Raw genomic sequence first — 23,350 nt, 5'->3', positions numbered from 1 at the left:
TTGTTTCACTAAACATTTACATTGAGGCTATGATAATTTGACCTATTTACCCTATGAAATGAGTTTGAGTTCCCCATTATTTTTTATTCAAATTTTTTTACATTATGTATACATTGTAATGCATGAACACCACTCAGGGAATAATATCAAATAACAAATGCAAATTAACATTAAAGCGCAATTATTTAAAATGATTATTGCAGCATATTTGAGCAAGAAAAATTTGTTGAGTTTCTAACGCTGTAATGTCATAAAAACAAGGGTTCCGATACAATTCATATGCAAGCTGGCAGTAAGGTGAAAACATTTTTTTCAAATCCTGGATATTAGAAAATTAGTGTGTTATCTGTCAACAATCCTTTCATACAACACTGTAAACCTCATATTAAAGGGCATTTATAAATACATAATGTACAATGTACACAGAGTGACCATTTTGGTGGAACATTCATGCAGGTGTCTTTCTTTTTGCAGGTAAAGTTGTGTTAAGAACATCTGCTAATAAATGAATTCATTGCACAATGCGGGGCAGATATATGAAGGGTCGCATTTCGAAATTCGAATAAAAAAAAAGACCAAAATTTATTGAAAAAAGTGTAATCTTTAACTTCGAGTGAATAGGCTGTATTCGATCGTTCAAATCAAATTCGGATTTCGTATTTGATCGAATTAGATTCAAAGTGTTTAAAAAACAAAAAAAAACAAGTTTTTTTCAAAGTCAACCAATGACTCCAAATAGGTCCCCCATAGGCCAAAACAGCAATTCGGCAAGTTTTAGATGGTGGATAGTCGGTCAAATTTTAAAAGAGACAGCACATGATAAATTCTGATATTCTAATTTTTTTCAAATGTGAATCGAATTTGGACTATTCCCTAGTCGACGTACACTAAAATTAGCTTGAAATTAGCTAAACCCTTGATAAATCTGCCCCTACCTGTTCATCTATTGTAGAAAGTAATGGGGTATGCAAATACGTAATTTTCCTGCTTGCATTATGTGGTAGCAGTTATGCCTTTGCCACGGCCCATAGTGAACCATTTTGGATAAACACACAGCAGTGCAGGTAGACCAGTAAGAGGATTGTAATACTGAGACGTTTGGCTACACTACTGAGTGGTTAACCAGAACACTGCATCTGTTTCTGCCTTAAATCTACCGTAAATGGATGGATAAATACTTTGACTTCAGTCACAACGGGCCTTTTGGGATATGTCGTGATTTGCACACACAAAACAATCACATTTCATTTGGTTCAAGTGCTCCTTTGCCCACCACAATGCTACAGATATACGAAAATCTGGTTATGAGTCTCCCTATTGTGGTTTCACTAGTGTCGACAACAGGAAAACAAATCGAAATGCACAATAGAACAGAAGGCAAGGACTCTAGAACTACATACACTTGCAAGTAATATTCTCACTTCTCATGGATGAGCCCTCCATCCATTGCCTTTTTCTATTGTTGACATTCCTGAAACCATAATAGGGAGACTCATAACCATGTTTTTGAGTTGTTAAGCACTGACGTTTGGCTCAGAAGTTTTTTGAGTTTGATTCTTCACATCAGCATTATACATTTTTTGGGAAATCTGTGTGCCTGAATATACTTTCTACTAAGAAGTTTATGCTTGGGCACATTGTAAAATGATAAATTACAAATTGTAGGCTTTGAATGGAAATAGCCATAAGGTCAGGGTCACTTGATTGAAATTTGGAGCAAACAATTGCCATCCTAGATATTCCTGAAACCATATTCAATGCCCTTTTGGTTGCTTTGGCAGAATAATGTTTTTTTTCCCCTGGCGCAATAGTGTTGATTTATTTTAAATAATTACCCAAAGAGGATCACATAGAAGAAGCTTCAACTAAATCTGGTGACCTCTTTACCACAGGACAAATCCTTTCTTGTCATTTGATACCTTTAGCTTGCGGACTGAACAATCTCTAATGGGCCTATAGAGAGAAAAGCAAAAAGAAATAAGTGTAGAGTGGCCTCAATGGCTCCCAGTAAGGAGGTTCTAATGTGCTGAAGCAAAGACAGTGCATAGTCCGTATGAATAGTCCTTAGGAGTTATCCACAGATGCATCTCTGTTATGATGAAATCAGAAATTTGGTTTCAGAGAAATCCTTAATGGAAATAGAGTTTTTATTGTTTAGACCTAAAATTTTAAAAAAATACTTGAGTAACAGAAAAAGTCACCCTTACAGAAATCTCTCTACTGAAAAGGTAGTGGTCTACGGTTATAACGTGTTAATATTTAAATCAGGTTGTCAATATAAGCTTTATTTAGAAGCAAGCAGATTGTTGGCAACCTAAGAATGCACGTCTTTAGTCTGAATTCAGAACAGTGTATAAAAAGTTCATGTATCCTTGCTGTTAAGGTGGCACCATGTCGTTGCTATGGTGTGTCAGGAGGGAAGCTGATGAACAGGGATAGCTTTGAAATTCACACAGCTCACACACCTTTCATTGGTTTTTCCACAGCAGGCCTAGATGCTTCCAATGATTGACAGTTTTCATTGACCGAACCCGGATCTCTGTTGCACGCTTCTTCTCACAAAGTTTGATTAAATAAAATGTAACATAAAAATAATATAAAACAAAACTGGAAGAATGCAACAAATCTGAACAAATCTCCGAAGACATCAATCAGGCTTGAGCAGTGGCTGCGTTGCTGCCAGTTCCCCTCCATATTAAAAAACTGAAGAAGGCGCTTGCTCCATATGCAATCATCACTATGCAAGCAAAGAACTAATGGAAAAGAGAGAGAGAGTTAGACATATTGTTACAAAAATAGCTCCGTCTGTGTGGGAATAACAAACATTGTGCGGCTGATCTACTAATAGAGCTACAGAGGTGATAAATTGCACCAGTGCAGTAAATTATATCAGCCAATTGGCAATGTGATATGACCAGCCTGCTATAATTTGGTAAATATAGGCAACTGCAATGTAGCAACAATCCTGTTTTTTGTAGGCTAGGTTTGTTCTGTACAGGAATTGCCAAAAAAAGCAATATGGTATTGTGGCAAAAATGACAACGAAGGAATGTCTTGTGCCACCAATAAGACTTGTGAAGGGGTTGAAAATCACCGTCACAACGTGGGTATTTCCACCCTTGCTCGTTTATTGCAGATGCAACGTTTCGGGGCATGCTGTGCGGTGATTTTCTACCCCTTCACATTGTACTCGAGGTTGCCAATACCTCTTTCATCGAGCACCGGGGAATCATAAGGATAGGACGGCCCGGGTGTGCTAGGATAATTCCTATTTATTTACCAATAAGACTTGGCCATAGGTGGACTGTGACCAGTGGCGTAACTAGATGTTACTGGGCCCCATAGCAAATTCATTTTATGGCCCCCAACATAACCACAAGTTGCCCTTTTTTACCAATATATTTTGAAATTGCTCATTAATTAGGGCCTCATGGGGCCCCTATACCTCCTGGGCCCCCCTGCAGCCGCATGGTCTGCTTCCTCTGTAGTTACGCCCCTGACTGTGACATTTTCTTTGTGGATTATCACAGCGAACAGTTGTATATATAATTTCCCTGGTACTGTACTGTACTATTTTCATTAATAATAAATCCCAGAACACATCTCAGGATAAATACTGAGCCTATTTTAGGTATAATACCCAAAAACACATGTCCACAAGTTCTAGTTTAATGCCCCCAGGAAAAAATGGCAGGATAAATGCAGCCAATTTTATATATAATTCACCAGAAAACATGGCAGGATAAATGCAGTCCAAATTGAATTTATTATCTCAGAATTGCAGGATATATTGTGCCAATTCCATGTATAGTGTCTTCTTCCTATTTCTTGTTAGAATTTGGTCTATTTCAGTAGGTTCCATATTATAATCATTTAAGGTAATTTGCAATTTGTTTTCTCTTTTAGGGAGTGGAAATATCCACTTTTTGGTCCTGAAGTAGTTTAATAGCTAACCTGCTATCTTGTTACTATGGTGAAACCCTAGAAACGAGGCGTTAGTATGAATTATAGAGAGATCTGAGTATTAAAGTTACTGTTTGTATTAATACTAACAAAAGCTATATAAGCTATACAAATTTGTGAAATGCAAGGCTTTAGCCACTGTTTATACATCCCGGGAGAAAAGGGGAATATTGATGGGTTTCTAGACATTACAGAAGGTTTTTTCAAACTCTGCAGGTTTTACTTCAGTGCCTTTGTGATGAATAAGTGACTGCACTAAACTGCTAAGAAAAACATCTAGCACGTGAGGATAATATAATGTAGGATTCTAACTGTATCCCATCCTTCAAGTGAGCAGCATGCTTGTGCTGTATATATTGGAACATATAAATTGTAAATCTAGTATGTGTTTAGTGGTATTTTATGCATAAAATTGGCTGCATTTAATACAGATTCCAGCATTCAGCCCTCTTTTCCAGTAACTATTCCTATTTACTGATATACTGACGTACATAGAAATGTTTGCTGTACAGAACTGTATAATTTGCCACCAAACTCCATTTTGCAGCAGTGTAAACAGGACCTAGTTATTTCAGGAATCACAGAGTGATTTGCTCATAATCTGGGGATGATTGAATTAGACAAACCAATGTGTCTGGATAACAAATCTCCCTGTGAAATAAAAAAAACACTGAATTTATTATTCTAAATTATAGGCCGGAACTGTGGGCTTACTGTATCTTACCGAAGCCGCTGCCTTCTTGTTATAAGCGCCGCTGTACATAAAAGTCGTGGTTTGTACTGATGCTGCACATGTAATGAATGCAGTGATGTAGAGGAGGGTGGCTGCTGCATGGTAAATAAGCAACTGAAAAGAAAAAGCCTTGTTAATAAATATGTGGTACCATACAGTAAACATACAGTATATATACATGCATCCATCAGCTTGCCCACACACACACAGTACTTTATATTTAATGATAGTGTTAGAATGGCTCAGCCTTTTGACGGGGAAGCAAAATTGATCAATTAGAAAGAACAAAAGTGTTTTTAATTTCTACTTTATATTTAATTTCAGTCAACACCTTTAAGAGGTTTACTGTAGGTCTTGATCTGCTTCCATATTTTAAAGAGGGTAATATTTAATGGAATGATATGGAGTTTAACATTGATGAATTAAATTATTCATGTTATTAATGTCATAAATGTTATTACTCCCAGCAGTTCCAATTGTTCAGACCATTGGCCAAATATATGGAATAATGGAAGCTAGCGGCTACTCATATGGTAGCGACCAGTTGGATCAGCCAGTATAAGGCCCAAGAGTAAAACAAAAAAAAGAAAGCAGCAAACCAGAAATAGTGACAACATACTAGGAACAATATTAATATTTTAGATGCTATAGAATTGTATATAGGAACCTACTGGCAATGTTGGCCTTCTTGGCAATTTAATAGGTTATACTATGGTCAACTAGATCATTAAGGGGTGATTGGATTGTTAGGATGATGATTTTATGTTTCTGTGAGCTTGTTATATGGTAAGAGGGACCTGAACAACATCTAAAAGGGGGCCTTAAATCCAAAATGTCAGGTCTGCCTAAAAACAGGCTATTCTGCATGGATAATTCTGTGTATTTTTATTTAGTCGCATGAGCAGACATATTGTTACACTTTAGATCAACATGTTTTAATCTCATCCATAGATTCCAGTAAAACAGTGGCCCCAAGTAGCCACATTTACATAAAAAAATCAACCATTTATTCAGATTTACAAGATGATTATTTGAAAAGCAACAGCCTCATTTTAATGTTTTCAGAATTCAAAGTGTATCAGTATATTGGTATATGAAGCACAGTACTTACCACCAGTGACCAAGGAATAAAAGCCATCTTTGTCTGCAGATTCAGTATAAACACCACAAACATGAAGAGAGTGACCAGCCAGCAGGTAACGGAGACAAACAAGACCCAGCCATATGCACTGGTTGCAGGATTGTTACTGTCTGCAACTAATGCCCAAACCAGGAGTCCTAGAGCCTGCCAATATGAAGCAAAAAAAAGGTATGATAGTGTTAGAATGGCTCAGCCTTTTGACGGGGAAGCAAAATTGATTAATTAGAACAAAAGTGTTTTTAATTTATACCACAGCCGGTGTAGCAATTGTTCTTTACAGAGGTATAAAACTTGTTGGCTATAGGGATGTACAGTAACTGTGCAAGGACTTGAGGGATCAGTCGTGCTGACATTAAGAAGTATGGGGTGATGCAAAGCGTGCAGTTATAGGGCTGGTAGGGATTGGGTTGGATAGAGGTTTAAGCAGGCAGACCTTATTGTGTTGGTCTAAGAAATAACTTCATTGTCAGAAGAACAGTGAAATATTCCTGTGCACTTTGTCAGGTCTAGAAACCTTCACCAATTCCTGGAATAAAAAAACATTCTATAACAATGACAATTGTGTGATGCTTCCTGACTAATACAGGGTTTTTTGGCAACTATGACCATAGACAGCAAAGTAAAGGTAGACAAAACACATCATAGATAGGAATCTGATTTACTGAATACTGTATGTAGAACAAAAAATAATAGAGAGATAGAGTTGCAATTAACAGAACTCAGCATGGATCCATTCTTCAGAGTGTGGTTTGAGCAGCACTTCTCACCGTTTCAGTATTTGAAAAACTATTATTAGGTCAACTGGTGTTTGCATATATGATACTTTATATAGATGTGTCCATTGCTTCCTCAATAGTAATACCAAGGGCTCTTTAGTGTAGTGTTTTGCCTCTCTAAATAAGCAGCAGTATATGTTGGCTCACCAGATTTGCAGTAACCTCTCAGTTTGAGCAGCAATAAACTAGAACATAGAACCTAAAATGGGAACACTAACTTACACTGAGCTGAGTGAGGATTGAGTATGTGGTGGGATATTCAACTTATGTCAGCATTTCTAATTCTAATTCTTGTGTGTCTCAGTGTAATAACAGTATATGAAAAAATCCTTGTGTGGCTCACACTGACAAATCTCGTTGTATGTCACATAATTCTTATAACAGCACTCACTCATTATACATATGTATATGCCCAATCATGGCCACCTGCAATGGGAACTCCCTTCTTGTTTGTGTGGGGGGAGGAGCATATTGTGCAAGGGGGGGTTAGAATCTGGTGCTGATGCTTTGCTATGGGTTACTGCCTGTGGCAAGCTCGGCGCCTTTTATTATATAACCCCATTAGAATTTCAGTTTTCATATTGGTAATACAGTGTACAAGATGAGACCGACTGGTAGGAGTACACCAACCTGCTATGCAGGCCTGGACTGGGAGTCAAAAATGGCCCTGCCATTCCTAGTACACAGAGACCCAAACAGCCCCCTACCAGACCAAACAGCCCCCTACCAGCCCACTATATGGTAACTTTCTATGGAACCATACAGCAGCCCCTCTGGCATTTGCCAGAACCCACAGATTGCCAGTCTGGGCCTGCTGCTATGGGTTCAGATACTTAAAACTACAGTATGACCCTTACCATAAATACTGCAGGACTTGATTTATACCTCATTTAAATGATCTCAGAGAGTATTTGGTTTTACAGGACATGTGTCATATGCCTGCACAGAAGATATACTGAAAAAAGAACACATTTGATGAGTAAGAATAATGGCTACAAACTAATAATGATGCTCTTAAGTAACCACAGGGTGGTGTTACAGAATCATAACTTGTCTCTGCTTGGGGATTGTTTTTAGGCTGATGTGTAAAGCCTGGTGGTGGCACAACAGTTGTGCATGCCTGGACCTGCCCAGAGCCAATAAAGGGCATTTTAAACGACACAAAAGGTTTAGGTCACGGGTTTCTGTAAACATTCCAGTTTTATGTATTTTAATGCTTTGTGTTTAGACACAGAAGAAGCAGAAACTGCTGCAAGGAGTCTCAAGCCTCTCCATGCTTAAACAATTTGTCTCAATAGTGAGGTTCGCTTTAATGCAAACACTGATATAGTGACAGAAAGAAGGCCATCTAACACTTAGATTAGGGTTAAGATAGTCATACATAGTTACATAGTTAAATCGGTTGAAATCGGGACAGATTTAAGCTGCCAATTCAGCACCTTCAGACATAGTCTGCATTTTATCTGCTCTTGTATTGCCCCCCCCCAGACAGATATCTGGCTAAAAATTAGAGAAACATCTGTCGGGCAGGTTTGAAATTGGCGCATTGATGTCGTCCCCCCCCCCAAGCAACAATACAATTCCTGGAAAGAAATCTATCCCCTGATCTAAACATATTAAATGATGGTTTACAACTACACCCAAAACATATGATTAACAGTTATACAATATTCATTAGGGCCTCCTTATACATTTTACACATTCCAGGCTTGTTGTTACAACAGTGCCGCCTGCTTTTCAGTTTCTGACCATTCTGACCACCAAGTAGTCAAGGAAGTTGGCAGGAGAAAGAAAGCGGCTGTTTTGATGTTCTTCTGGTTAGGAAAGGTGTGAGAAAGGTTTCTATTTTTTTCCTAAGCAGAAGAACATCAGAGCAGCCTCTTTCCTTCTCCTGCCAACTTCCTTGACTACCTGGTGTCTGTACAGACCACATGGTTATATGCAGAATTTAAAGAGGGGGTAGCAGATATTAGTGCTCTAATCCAGGGCAAATTCTGCATATAACCATGTGGTGAATAGAACATTTACTAAATCAGTGCAGTCTCCTGATGAGTAGTGATGCCGGATTTAATTCAGTGCTGGTTATAGATGTTAGAGTTATAGATATCGGCTCTATATTTCTAAAGATTTTTATATAGATATACTTGGTTTTGTAAACACTTTTGCCCAGCCCCACAGTTTTCTAAATTGCCACAGAGACCCAAGTGTGTCCAATCAACTCACAGCTCCCTGTATTCAGGTGTCCAGAACTGGATTTATGAGGGGAGGGTGGCAGGAGGAATGTAGACAATCCCCATCACATCTTTTACCTGTCCCCTATTGCACATCATTCACAGCTCAAGTTTTAGAGAACAAATGGGTGCACATTGCAGTGGATATCTGTACTTGTACCCTCTGGTGTTGTGTTCTGTGTCTACAGTATTTCCATTCCAGTGATAACTGTATAATGCAGCCAGACAACAAACACAAGTGCTTTCTGAATGAGCACTAAGGTCTTTGTGGGCAGATTTATCAAAATGTGAATTCAACCATTTGCCATTCATTCCTAGGGATTTTTACAAGCATATTTATCAATGGTTGAACATTAGAGTTCACCATTTGATAAATACACTTCTAAAAATCCCTAGGAAAGTGGGTGAGTTTTTCTGTGGCGAGCTCTAATTTCATACGTTGATAAATCTGCCTCTAATTACACATAAGAGTTCACTCAAACGTTCCCATGTGGTGAGTGTCAGACTGGGACACCAGGAGCCCACCCAAAAACCTTAGACTAGGGGCCCACTTTCAGTACTATTATTCTTCCTCTCCTCACTCAATCTCTATTCTTCTAGTCTTTATTCTTTACATACTATAAACTATTATTCCATCTATTTAGCTTCATAGAAATAGGGAATGGCCATGACATAGGCCAAATGTTTAGCAGCATGAGGGGCCACTGACACCTGGGCCCACCGGGAGTTTTCCTGGTATCCTGGAGGGCCAATCTGACACTGCATGGGGTAGCAGTAGAGTTAACATAGCTCATGCGTTTCTATAGTTTCTATTCACTGTCACGCTAAACCACCAAATGCAGGTAGAACACAGCAAGTTAGGGTTGTTGCACATGATTGGTTTCTCATGCGCTCCTCAGTGGTGGCTTTTTTATGAGTTCTACCACAAGGGAATGCCTAAGCAGGCTGGATTTGTTTTGCCAAAGGTTTGGGTTTAGGGCGGCAAGTTTTTAGGGGTGGCATGCTGCCCAGCCGCAACCTAAGGAGCACTGGGGACGCATACTCCTGTATACATGCGCATGCTCAAGCGTGCATGTGGGGGTCAGGTGTGCTCGCGAGGGTGCCGGATGCTAGGAACCAGCGGGCCTAGGGGCGCCTAAGCCCGAAATCCAGGCCTGTGCCTAAGTTAATGGAACCCATTGATTCCTATAGTGGCTGTACTTATAACTTCTACCTGTATTCAGCTGTTCCACGTGACACAGAGATTACAAACACCGTAAGAAAACATGGACTATGTTAAATCATGTGGTCCCTTGTGGTGGAATGCATAAAAGAGCCATCGCAATGGGACACGAGTGAATATTCATGCGTAAGAGCCCTAAGGGCAGGGATCCCCAACCAGTAGCTCGTGAGCAACATGTTGCTCTCCAACAGCTTGGATGTTGCTCTCAGTGTCCTCAAAGCAGGTGCTTATTTTTGAATTCCAGGCTTGGAAGCAAGTTTTAATTGCATAAAAACTAAGTATAGTACCTAATAGAGCCTCCTGTAGGCTGTCAGTTCACATAGGGGCCAATAAATAGCCAATCACAGCCCTTTTTTGGCACCCCAAGGGACCTTTTCATGCTTGTGTTGCTCCCCAACTCTTTTTGCATTTTAATGTGGCTCGTGGGTAAAAAAGGTTGGGGATCCCTGCCTAAGGGTGTACATTTGCATGGGACCCTGGCACTGGTGCTGTCTGGGGTCTTTGTATATGACCCCATCATTTATTACTAGCGCTCAGCTAAGGAATTTGCAGATCTCATAAACACAGACGATGCACAGATATCTTTTGAGACACTGGGAGATTTCATACATCACAGGGAGCCCTTATGTAAGCAAAGAGATTGTGCTGGGACACTACTGGGGCTGATTTATCAACACTGGGAGTAGAGTGGAGTAAAATAAAATTATGAATTTTTGGCATGCATAAACATTTTACTTCAGTTTAACTCCATACAGTAGAACCCCCATTTTACATCCCCTGATTTACACCATTTTTTTCTGGTCCCCTGAAAAATGTAAAATGGGGGTTCTACTGTATTTGTATTAATGTCCATTTGTATCATAGAATTTCTTGTAGACGTTAAACAATTAACCCTGCAGCATGGATTTGTATGAATTGGGATAATGTGCCAGCTTTATGTAATATTTTATTATTCATTCATGTGCGGCTGCTTTTTTATCTGCTGCTTGTACTCTCAGGATCCCTCCGAAGCACTAAACGCAGGTGAGACTCAACATGAAGTTCCTCATTTTTTTTGTTAACTTTAAAATACTCCTAACTTTGAAACGTTAGTAAAAGTTAAACTAAAATGCTGGCCTGCTGGAAAATCTGCATCTGTGCCCCAGGATTTCAGAATATCAGCAAGTGTATAAAATGCCTAGAGAAATTGCTCTTGTTGATCTCTAGACTATGGGAAATTCCTCTGCTCCCAGCCATATGAGGAAATGATCCTGTACATACACAGAGAAGTGTTCTGCTCATACAATAAACTTACTGTTTTATGAGATAAGTTGGTGAGGCATTAGCAGATAACATACAGATTAATGATTTTTATACATATATGATAAGAAAATATAATACCATGCGCATGCCTTAGACAACATAAGGAGACTTGAACATTGAGTGATTTCTCAAGCGTTCCCCTGCTGTGTTTTTTTTATCCATTCCACTGCACGTAAACAAGTTAACAGAGTCCATTCTTTCCTATAGTAGTTAGTGACCCACATGCAAGTATAGCCATTTCAGGAAACAATGGGCCATTAATTCAGGCATTCCCTTGCCCATATTTCATAAAAAAGCCGCCGCAGGGGAAAACATGAGAAACCACTCGAGTGTAAGAGCCCCAACTATACAGCATAATTTGTCATTTAATTAATATTAAAAAAAAGAGAGATCAGAGATGTATACTAACCCCGTATCATTAGGGCACTGCCAGGACACATGTAAGGGGTGACCTAGTAAAGCCCCACCCCTGATCCCCCCTCATTGCCATAGTGAGGTGACAAACAGGAGAATATGTTGATGGTTTGATGACATCACAAATACAATACACAATACCACATCTTTCAGTCTCAGTCTGCTAATTCCATCACTACATGCATTGCTTTCATATACCTATTATTATTCTTTATACAGCATTCTTACATATAACATACACTGCAGTGATTTACAGAACTTATACATCTGCCCCTGCCCCAGGAGAGCTTACAATCTAAGTCCATATCCCATTCACTATAGTCAATTTCATCAGAATCTGATTTACCTGACTGTATGTTTTTGAAATGTGTAAACCCAGAAAAGGGGAGAACATACAAACTGCTTGAGGGCAGTGCCCAGGCTGGAATTGAACCTGAGACTCCAGCACTGCTCAATATGGCAAATGTGGAAAATATGAAATTTTGGTGACCCTTGGGCTGTGTTTATTGTTGCCCACAATAATATATTGTTTCTTAAACTAACTGTAAATGGAACAAGAGCCATGTCAAGGTGTGGCACTGATCACAATGCCACAACACACACTCTCTCTCTCTCTCTCTGCTGCGTAATTTCACACAATATAAGGAAAAGCAAACACTAACATGCAGTCCACACCCAATCTCCAAGCAGGTGACTTGCATAAGATCAGGCTGTATAACCAACCTTTGTGAGTTTGCTCTATAAACATACCCTGTCAAATAAAAGTACTCGCATATAGGTCACTCATTCTGATACAGTATCACTGTCATTTCTCCAGTTAGGAAACAAAATCACTGTCCATAATTTGAGCCTGTCATTTCTCCAGTTAGGAAACAAAATCGAATAACCATTTACTCCATTTTCAGTATATATTCAGTATATATACATATCAGTATCTTAGGGCAGAGGCATATGCTTAGATTCGGGAGATTAGTCGTCCAGCGACTAATCTCCACTTCTTCGGGGCGACTTATCTCTCCAAACTGCCTCCCGCTGACTAAAATGTAAATCGCCAGGCGGGATGGCAGTTGGTGTGCTTCATTCTGCGAAGCTGCCCGTATTTTCCCCATGAGAAAACTTCAGGTGACTTCATAAAATGAAGCGATCCGAGTGCCATCCCGCTGGCGATTTAGATTCTAGCCAGTGGGAGGCAGTTCTGGGAGATTAGTTGAAGAAGAGGCAATATATCCAGGCAATTAAATCTCTGAGCGTGTCTCTGCCCTAAGAGATGGGGAACCACATCAGCTGCTTTATGCAGTTCTCGTTCCAAAAGCTCGTACTCCCACCGTTATAATCCGATTGTTTTGCCCTAATCCTGTTTAATGGGTTGTTTTGATAAAAGGGAACATGTCAATGGCCTTTCATGATGCTGCTGAAAATCACCCTGATTGTTACCTATATGCTTTATAGCAGGGCCGGAACTAGGGGTAGGCAGAGAAGGCACCCGCCTAGGGTGCAGTCATGTGGGGGGGCACTTTTAAGGGAATTTTTTTCTTTCTAAAATGCCTGTTCCAAACACCTCTTGCCCATGATTCGTACTGCTGGCATAAGCACTCCCCACCTCCCTCTTGGCAGCTGCTGGCACAGATACTGTACATATTTGGGGGCAATATTGTGGATTTTTGGCTGCTGCTGGCACAGGTACAGATTGGGGGCAAAATGAGGGATTGACTTTGCTGCTGGCTCAGGTACATTAGGCAATATGGTGGCTGCTGGCACAGGTAGACAGATATTTGGGACAATATGATGGATTTGTGGATCCTTCTGCCGCAGGTACAAATTAGGGACAATATGATGGATTTTTTGTTTTATGCTGGTACAGGTACAGATTTGGGGCAATCGGAGGGATTGACTGCCGTTGGCACAGGTACAAATGGGGGCAATATGATGGCTGCTGGCACAGGTGCAGGGGCAATATGAATGGTAAGGTGGGAAATGGTAATGCATGACCAGGTGGGGGGGCACTGATTCAAGCCCTTGCCTAGGGTGCCAAAATACCTTGGCCCAGCCCTGCTTTATAGTAGCAAAGTCACAGCCTTGCGTCACAGCCTTGACCATGCAGTGCACGCAGGCACTCAATCATAGGCTAATGTCGCAGCCTTAATAAAGTCACAGCCCACTACAGATAATAGAAGGTGGAAGGAAGAAGTATAGAAGCATAGTAGAAGGTTCATCCTGGTCATTCACAACCCTTTCTACTTAAGACGTCTATTGTTGCATTTTGGCAAACTTTTTTTATATTTTACCATTATCCTGGCAGACAAGGAGTAGCAGACTGGGAAGGGATAACAAAACTAAATACAGTATTCTTGAACAACCAATATATAACTATGCATCAGTTTATGTAATTTTATCATAATGCTTTATGTAACAGAAAACAGTAAATCACTTGTAATTATTTCAAATGAATATTAATATTACTGTAATTTTGATGAAAAATCATGCTGAAATAGTTTGTGTATAAATGCATACTGTATACGTACAGTCTAATAATGGGTGTGGGGAAGTGTATCTGTTTATCTGTGTGTGTTCATTCCTGTGGCTCCTATAAAAGGGCTCTTTGTATTTCTTCTACATTCCACAGCACTTTTGCCATCCAACTCTTCACACCTTGAGGGCATTTAAGTGTTTGGGTTACAACTCTATTTGGATTATATCCAGCAACTACAAAGCCAAGGTGCATTTCACAATATTATGTTCAAATTAACATACGTTTTATATATATTTGTGCGTAGGGTGGCACACCGCTTCAACTGTTGAGTACCCAGGTGCACGGCAAAACCATGTATGTAGCATTCAAAAAGACCAGCAACACTGGGAGTTTTGGTGAAACAAGTCAAAAGTCTATATTTTTAAAGTGCATATACAGCCAACGTTACGTTTCTGTCCCCACTGGGGGACTGGGGATCGAAACGTAACGTTGGCTGTATATGCACTTTAAAAATATAGACTTTTGACTTGTTTCACCAAAACTCCCAGTGTTGCTAGTCTTTTTGAATGATATATATATATATATATATATATATATATATATATATATATATATATATATATATATATATATACTTCCTTCTTACTGTTATACTGACTCACCTCAAAAATTTAGCCAGCAGTCTCCTTATCAGAAAATAAACCAGGTTCTGTCAGAGACCTATGTGTACCCCATGAATACAGTGATAACTATACTAGGGGGGTAATAACCCAGCTGCCTTATTGCACTCTGCTCCTCAATAGGGACAGATTTCCAGTATATCCTAAATTCAGGGTCAGCTTTGGAATGTAATGGTAGTCATAAATTATTTGGCAACCAAATGTTATTGGAATATTCATGGTTATGGCTTTATAAATTATACATTAAATAATTACCTAGTTATATATATATATATATATATATATATATGTGTGTGTGTATATATATATATATATATATATAAAAAACCATGCCAGGCTATTAAAATGACAGATATAACTGTTTTTATATTTGGATATTATATTTTATATTTCACCACTTCCTTAATTGATTAGGCCGCACCCAGTCTTAACATATCTGCCCAAAAAAAACCCAATCTTTATTTATATAGATATAAGCAAAATAAACAGATGATCTGAACTTATAACAATATAAATATAGAAACAAGAAAATCTCAACCTCTAATATGAAGAAAGAAACAGAACTTAATTAAAGCTTGTATAAAAAATGACAAAATGGATAAAGATATAACGACAGCAAATAAATAGCTAAGCAGTTTTGTCTTTGACATTATTTAGTCATTATGGATCTATATGAAGTATGTGTGGATCCAGTCATTTTGTATTTTTTTTAAATGTGTAAGTGGTTTGTTAGGTCGCCACCCAGCCAGTATTTTACCAACCTTTTAAATTTGTGATGTCCTTCAGTTGTACCCTTGCCCACTGATTGTAGTCCTGAAATGCCCCATTTAGGTGAGTCCGCACCCACCTATTACTTCATCACCTGCTCCATCGCATCAATAGTTTTACAAAACCTTTATGGCTACAAAATTTTTGTTTTTATTTCAAAAATGTCATGTACATGTATTTTTGAAAGCATTGGAAACACAGAAACAATACTTAAGCCTGAAGATGACTAAAAAGCTGCTACTTGTGCAGTAATCTTATTGGAGCATGGCTGCTAAACCTGTGCCAGGGAATTCTCCCTTCCCACGGTATTTCCACTGCCTAAATTGAGCTGTGCCCTGTGCGACTGGGATTACTCCGTATTACACTGTTCTCTCTGCATGAGCAGACCAGCATAAACGTCAAAGTTGGTGCATCTCTAAATTATCTTTCTAACTCTTCAGAGCAAGCCATCTTATTCTGCATACCTCCCAACATTTTGGAAATAGAAAGGGACAAAAAGTGTAAATTGTTACAAAAGTATCGAACTGTAAATTGTTACAAAAGTATTGAAGTCAGGACATTTCAGTAACAATCCGGGACTGCGGGTTGAGCTGTCAAAATCAGGACTGTCCCATGAAAACCTGGACAGTTGAGAGGTATCTTACAGCCTATTGCCTGGTATGTGTGGGGTCAACTGGTGGCCTTCCTGGTTAGCAGGGATGTAACTATAGAGGAAGCAGACCCTGCAGCTGCAGGCATAGGGGGCCCCATTAGGCCCAAATAATTTCAAAAATTATTTTGCTGTGGGGCCCAGTAACATGCAACACCACTGCTGGTTAGTATTTGTTTGGGCTCATTTTTATTGGGAAGACTAGAAAAGACAACGAGGCCTGTGGATAGCAGAGAAACTACAAAGGGGGCTAGTGGAATGCACCAAGGTGTTTTTCCCCATGGGGCCTGGCAAGAGGACTTGGGGGATACCGTGGTATTCAATATTGTTAAAGGGGAAGGAAAGTCATTTTTACTTGGGGTGCCAAAAGTTAGGCACCCCAAAATGATTGCATTTACTTACCTGACACCCTGGGCTGGTGTAACTATCAGCAGAAAACTGCTTCGGCCTGGGATTCTGTCAGCAAACACCATGGAGCGATCGTCTTATTTGCTTCTTCAAATTTCCCGGAGCAGACGCATGCGCAGTAGGAAAAATTGCCGGCTTTTTCGTTAAAGTTCCGCTAGTTGCTCTACTGCGCATGCGCAGCTGCACCCGTAAGAGGAGACAGGAAGACGATCGCCCTGTGGTGGAATAACCCTGGCCCGGTGCAGTTTTCTCCTGATAGGAGTACCGGCCTGGGTGTCAGATAACGAAATTCAATAACTTGGGTGTGCCTAACCTTTGGCACCCCAAGTGTAAAAGGACTTTCCTTCTCCTTTAAAGGGATGGCAGGTGAGATCTACACGGACCCCCAAACACAATCTGATCATTGGCTTAGAAACCAAATCATTTGGGCACTCTTATTTAGCCCAATACTTAGGCGCCTACATTGGGCACATGTTTGTTCATCTGACAGTTTTCCTGTGCATGGGCAGCTAAGTGTCCTACATTGCAACAATAGAACTAGTGACAACCTAGCTCTGTCCTCCTTGCAGTCCCTATCCATAGCTTAAAAGTACAACATGCTCTTTGTAAAAATACAGTTTGCCTTTTCTTATAAATATCCTGTATCTGCTTTGGTTATTCCACAGAAGGAACCTTATTTTACTCTAGAACTGTTTTTATCCGTACCAATAGGAATCGCCATGGCTGCTAAGCAGAAGTAATCTCCGTTGCAGGCTTGGATAAAAAATACCCTGCAGTGGGCAAATTAGCAAGCAAATAGTGTATTGGTGTTACATTACCAGCAACTTAAATAATATATTTGTTTAACTAAGGAATATAAACACACACAGCATTCAGTGTTTTCTGAATTTGAAGTTGGTTGGTTTAATGAAACGTCCTATTTTGGATCACTAAAATAACCCTTGCCTCAACACCCAACCCCCTCCCCCTGTACATCATTACTTTATCATAAACAGTTATTAATATAAGTATGCCTAAGTATACCTTTTATGTACTATGCACATAAATCCACCTACCCTGAAGAAAAACTGACTCACACAAAGATGAGTTGCATTTTCCATCTTAGAACAAAGTATTTACTTAATTTTTCAGGATTCATTGAGATCTGGCATAGTGCTGAGAGACTGGCGAATTTCTAATGTGCTGCCTCTATTCAAAAAAGGATCCAGTTCTCAGCCTTAAAATTATAGGCCAGTTAGTCTGATGTCAGTGGTAGGAAAGCTTTTCGAAGGGTTAATAAAGGATAAGATACTGGACTTCATAGCAAATCATAATACTATGAGTGTGTGCCAGCATAGTTTTATGCGTAATAGATCTTGCCAGACTAACTAACTAAGTAGAGACCTCGATTCTGGGATGGCAGTAGATGTGATTTACTTAGACTTTGCTAAAGCATTTGATACACAAAAGGTTACTGGTTAAATTAAGGAATGTTGGCCTGGAACATAGTATTTGTACCTGGATAGAGAACTGGCTAAAAGATAGACTACAAAGAGTGGTGGTAAATGGAACATTTTCTAATTGGACCAGTGTTGTTAGTGGAGTACCGCAGGGCTCTGTACTAGGTCCCTTGCTTTTCAACTTGTTTATTAATGACCTGGAGGTGGGCATTGAAAGTACTGTTTCTATTTTTGCAGATGATACTAAATTGTGCAGAACTATAGGTTCCATGCAGGATGCTGCCACTTTGCAGAGTGATTTGACTAAATTGGAAAACTGGGCAGCAAACTGGAAAATGAGGTTCAATGTTGATAAATGCAAGGTTATGCACTTTGGCAAAAATAATATAAATGCAAGTTATACACTAAATGGCAATGTGTTGGGAGTTTCCTTAAATGAGAAGGATCTAGGGGTCTTTGTAGATAACACGTTGTCTAATTCTGGGCAGTGTCATTCTGTGGCTACTAAAGCAAATAAAGTTCTGTCTTGCATAAAAAAGGGCATTAACTCAAGGGATGAAAACATAATTATGCCTCTTTATAGGTCCCTGGTAAGGCCTCATCTGGAGTATGCAGTGCAGTTTTGGACTCCAGTCCTTAAGAGGGATATAAATGAGCTGGAGAGAGTGCAGAGACGTGCAACTAAATTAGTTAGAGGGACGGAAGACTTAAATTATGACTGTCAAGGTTGGGGTTGTTTTCTCTGACAAAAAAGGCGCTTACGAGGGACATGATTCCATTCCACATTAAGTGGATCAATGTACCAGAGGCCACCCCTTTAGACTAGAAGAAAAGAACTTTCATTTGAAGTAACGTAGGGGGTTCTTCACAGTCAGGACAGTGAGGTTGTGGAATGCACTGCCGGGTGATGTTGTGATGGCTGATTCAGTTAATGCCTTTAAGAATGGCTTGGGTGATTTTTTGGACAGACATAATATCAAAGGCTATTGTGATACTGAGCTCTATAGTTAGTATAGGTATGGGTATATAGAATTTAATTAAAAATAGGGAGGGGTGTGTGTATGGATGCTGGGTTTTCATTTGGAGGGGTTGAACTTGATGGACTTTGTCTTTTTTCAACCCGATTTAACAATGTAACTATTTTCATCCAATGCAGAAACCAATTGACATATATCAGCCCTGCATGGGCATCTTGGTTATTTGGTTAAACAGCCCCACACAGAGCTGGGTCATAGACAATAGCTTGGGTAGGGCAAGTAATATGGCAACAGATGTAAATATGCACAAAATAGTTATATTCTGGGTGTTTTATGTAAGGCAAAATAATAAATAAAAAAATGCAAGACTTAATACAATTCCCCAAGTAACTGCACTCTGCCTCTGGCTACATTATACATTAATAACCATTTGATATTAAACAAGTGCTTCACTGCTGTGCCAAGATGAATATAATTAATATTGTTACTCGTGGCTGCAGATTGTGTGGCTCATGGTGTGACCATTGGATTCTGTATATTAGCCAGCTTGGCATGACTAATGTTAATGCCAATAATGGAGGAATTAAATATTCTTTGACCTTTATTAAAGAGAAAATAGACCGTAAGTTGCTCCACTATAAAAAAAAACCCATTCAAAAATACATATTTATTTGTTGTTAAACAGTTTCCACTTTCAGAAGTCTGTACTGTGCTGCCTGTTGTAATATACAACACTCACAAACATCTCGCATTGTTGAATAATAACTGCTACCCATCAGTTTTATAGTCAGGAGAGAGCATATGAGAAACTGGGGACTAAAATCTATTTATTTGTGCACCTATAGCTGAGATAAGCAGTCTCCCAGATGTTGTGTAACTACCCGCCAGGCAGAGAGTTGTACTTGTGGAACAGCTGACGTTCTCCAGCCTGGACTCAGAACATAACCACGTGGAAAACTGATTAAACTACGATCCTCATGTGAAATGACTGTATGGAAAAGACAATTGTAGCCCTCTATTCAGAAGTAAATTGTATTTTGAGGTTAAGCTGTTGTTCATCTGTTCTAATTAACAAAAATAAAGTGAATTTCTGTTTCACGTGTTTAAGTGCAATGTTTTTACTTGAATCAAATGAATGTTGCCCCAATAACATAGATCTGCATAAGAACAGGTGACTGGCAGTATTTATATGCCATTCTCTACACAGCATGGGGAGGTTCTTGCACTAAGAGCCATGGATGTAGTCAGAATCCTACTCTTGCCTCTGGGACTTCTCTGACATACAGAATATACTTTTCCAGGGCTTCATAACTGGGATTTTACATAGAACTACTCCACCTGCCCCTCTGGGTGGCTGCTATGCCCACGGACAGTGTTTATTATCCAATACGTTCCTGCCCTGGCCAAAAGCCTCTCTACAGCAACAATTCTGTTTTTATTGGGGTTCTATAAGAATGTTGCTGCCCCAGTAGAAATGATGAATTTGTGCAATAGTCTGGTTTCCTTATTCCTAACCCTCCATTTCTCGGCAGCTCCTTTTTCAATTGACTTTGTGCACAATGGTTGCTCCCAAGGGAGGGAAAGGGAGGGGGCGAGGGACAACCAGAGCTAACAAAGAACAGGATTTTGTTGCCTCCATTAGCAGCAGTTCTGTAGCAGAGCAGTCATGGGCAGTTACATTCAGGGTGGGAAGAGAAATGTTAGATGGAGAGAAACTTGTCTTGCTATTTTGGCACCATAACTGCTTCATAGCTATGCTGCTCCTGCCCTCGTACTTATTTCTGAAAACCAAAACCAGGGGGGACCAAAAATGATAATTATCTGAGTAAACGTCTATAATCTGAGTGGTGAATAAGAGAGATGGTAGTGGGAGAATATGATATAGTGAAGAATAGGTAAGGGGGGAAGCAGTGCTATTACTTGATCCCCCTAAACCTAACCCCTACCATATAAATAGTGATGGAACCTGATACAATACTGCTAAATATTCCTCAATACATTTTTTTAGCTTCTTTTTTTTTAAAGAACAACAACTTGATATAACCCTAACCTGATAAGGCCTATTGTAAAGAAATCACATCAGGGACAATATAGTATACAATTAACATATATACTGTATATCAATTATGAAAAATCCATATAAAGTATGAGTGTGGGATTTCTGGAATTTAAAAAATCAGAAACTAGAACTTCAGCACCAAGACAATGAATTTGTTTCTCACTGATTTTTGTTGACCCCTTGGTTTCTAGTCAAGAAATGAGTTAAAGATCCCTGTGGCCTAAGACTTTGGGAGACTGTACTGTTTGAATGAAATACTTCCCTGGCCCAGAACATTGGGATTGACAAGAGTTCCATCATTCACCTACACAACAGCAGGAAGACAAATGGTACTCACAATTTCCACAGTCATCAGGATTCCAGGAATTGAACTGAAGAAGCCCACATCCAAGCTCAAAAATCCCAAAGACCCTCTTGTCGCCGATGAAGCCTCCGGAGTGCTCGTCTGAGTGCTGACTTTGGAAGGGAATTCAGCCATGGCTATGCAATTGATACTTTTGCTACACGTATGTCTAAAAAAATAAATCCTTTTAAATATACAGAGGATGGGGTGTGTCTGGGGGCCTCCTGGTCTGGGGTATGTTGTCTCACTGTGAAAAATCTTGAAAACGTTGATCAGAGAGAAAGAGAGAAATTGTAGTGAGATCCTAATCCATCCTCTCTTTGCCTGTCATCATTTAGCCAAGGAGGCTTGATAACAACGCCCAGCAGTCAGACACTAAGGTACAGGTGGGAGGGATCAAGCAGGTTAAACAGTAATAGGATCCCTGTACCTGAAGCACTGGGCAAAGTCTGGCACAAGAAAATCCCAAGTGGAGTTTCTGTTTGCTAAATACAAGCTCCCTCCCTCCAATGCTGTTCCGTTCAGTTTTTGTCAGTCGCATTGCTAGAGGGGCACTTTTTTGGTAAACTATTACCTTGCTTCCATTTTATTGCTATGTAAGGTGTTTTATACAGAAAGTAAGATACAGTAGGTTGTACACTTCAAGCTGGACTGTTCTTTCATGCCCAATGCTCTAATCTGGATTTCTGAGATTCCACGTATGATGCTAAACCTGCCACTGGAAGAATGTACAATTTATACCTCCATGGTGTGTCTTTTCATTATGAAGAAGCTGTAAACCCACAAATAGTTTGCTTTTAACCAGGTGACACGTAAATGCCACCTGCTGATTGGATGCTATGGGGGGTTATGTAATAAAATCCAAACCCAAAGGCTTATGTAATAAAAGGCACTGCATTTGCTAAGGAGCAATAACCCATAGCAACCAATCAGCAGGTAGCATTTACTGGTCACCTGCTTAAAAGCAAACATCTTATTGGTTGCTAGGGGTTACTGCTTCTTGGCTTTGCATTGTATTACACAACCCTCTTGGTTTGGATTGAGTTTGGCTCAATACCAAGGATTCAGTGGCACAACTTGCTGGTGCCGGGCAAGCTGCAAAAAAAATCACACAGTGCACATTAATGACTACCCGGGCAAACTTACTCCACGCCCCAGCTCCTCCCACTGGCCACCCCCATTTAATTCCCCCTTTATTTCTGTTTTTCTGTTTTAATAAGTTGACACTGGAATGAGTGTATGCAGGCAATATATATTAGAGCACACACATTATATTCTATTATTATTCTATTGGCTAATAGACTTGGCAAAACATTGCACAGCTTTTTTACACTGTCTGATTTTCTGTTTCTCTGCACTTAACAGTCCCATTAACGCTCCACATAGCACTGGATACAACACACGGCACTGATTCACTTCTTCAAGAGGTAACATACTTAGAATTAGTTTAAAGACTGTTTATAGGGTTAGAGAGATTGAGCAGATCAAAAGCAACTAGATGTTATATAAGTAACTGCAGTTGACTCAGCTGTTAACAGTTACAGGACAGTTTCTAAATGTACTACCTGCGCAATATATACTGAAATCAGGGAGAAATACATTTCACAACACTCAGTATTAAGCAATACAGAAGTATGTGTGTGTGTGTGTGTGCGTTGCAAATTCCTGTTAAATAAAAACCTGCACATAGAAAATCAATGTGGACATTATTAATCTCATATAAGAATAGAAAGTTGTAGAAAATACATTTACATTAGATATGTCATCTGCTTTGT

General features: G+C 39.5%; 1 protein-coding gene across 1 annotated transcript; it reads right to left on the bottom strand.

Moving 5' to 3' along the window:
• Window positions 1–2,128: 2,128 nt before the first annotated feature.
• Window positions 2,129–21,934, bottom strand: pllp.L (plasmolipin L homeolog). Its single transcript, XM_018258063.2, has 4 exons — window positions 21,570–21,934; window positions 5,808–5,981; window positions 4,688–4,810; window positions 2,129–2,753 (listed from the first exon to the last, which is right to left on the bottom strand). The coding sequence occupies exons 1-4, from the start codon at window positions 21,708–21,710 to the stop codon at window positions 2,652–2,654; spliced, it is 540 nt and encodes a 179-aa protein (XP_018113552.1). The 5' UTR covers window positions 21,711–21,934; the 3' UTR covers window positions 2,129–2,651.
• Between the last annotated feature and the right edge of the window lie 1,416 nt (window positions 21,935–23,350).

Source organism: Xenopus laevis, chromosome 4L, assembly GCF_017654675.1.
Source record: "Xenopus laevis strain J_2021 chromosome 4L, Xenopus_laevis_v10.1, whole genome shotgun sequence".
NCBI lineage: Eukaryota > Metazoa > Chordata > Amphibia > Anura > Pipidae > Xenopus > Xenopus laevis.
Note: the sequence above shows the minus strand (reverse complement) of the source record. Positions and strands in the feature narration are given on the sequence as shown.

Bases quoted from the DNA above. Each gene is read 5' to 3' on its own strand.
- pllp.L (XM_018258063.2), bottom strand. From the start codon at position 21,710: ATGGCTGAATTCCCTTCCAAAGTCAGCACTCAGACGAGCACTCCGGAG. The intron at 5,982-21,569 runs GTGAGTACCATT...TCATATTGGCAG, and splicing joins TCCTGATGACTGTGGAAATT to GCTCTAGGACTCCTGGTTTG. The intron at 2,754-4,687 runs GTAAGATACAGT...CTTTTCCATTAG, and splicing joins ACAAGAAGGCAGCGGCTTCG to TTCTTTGCTTGCATAGTGAT.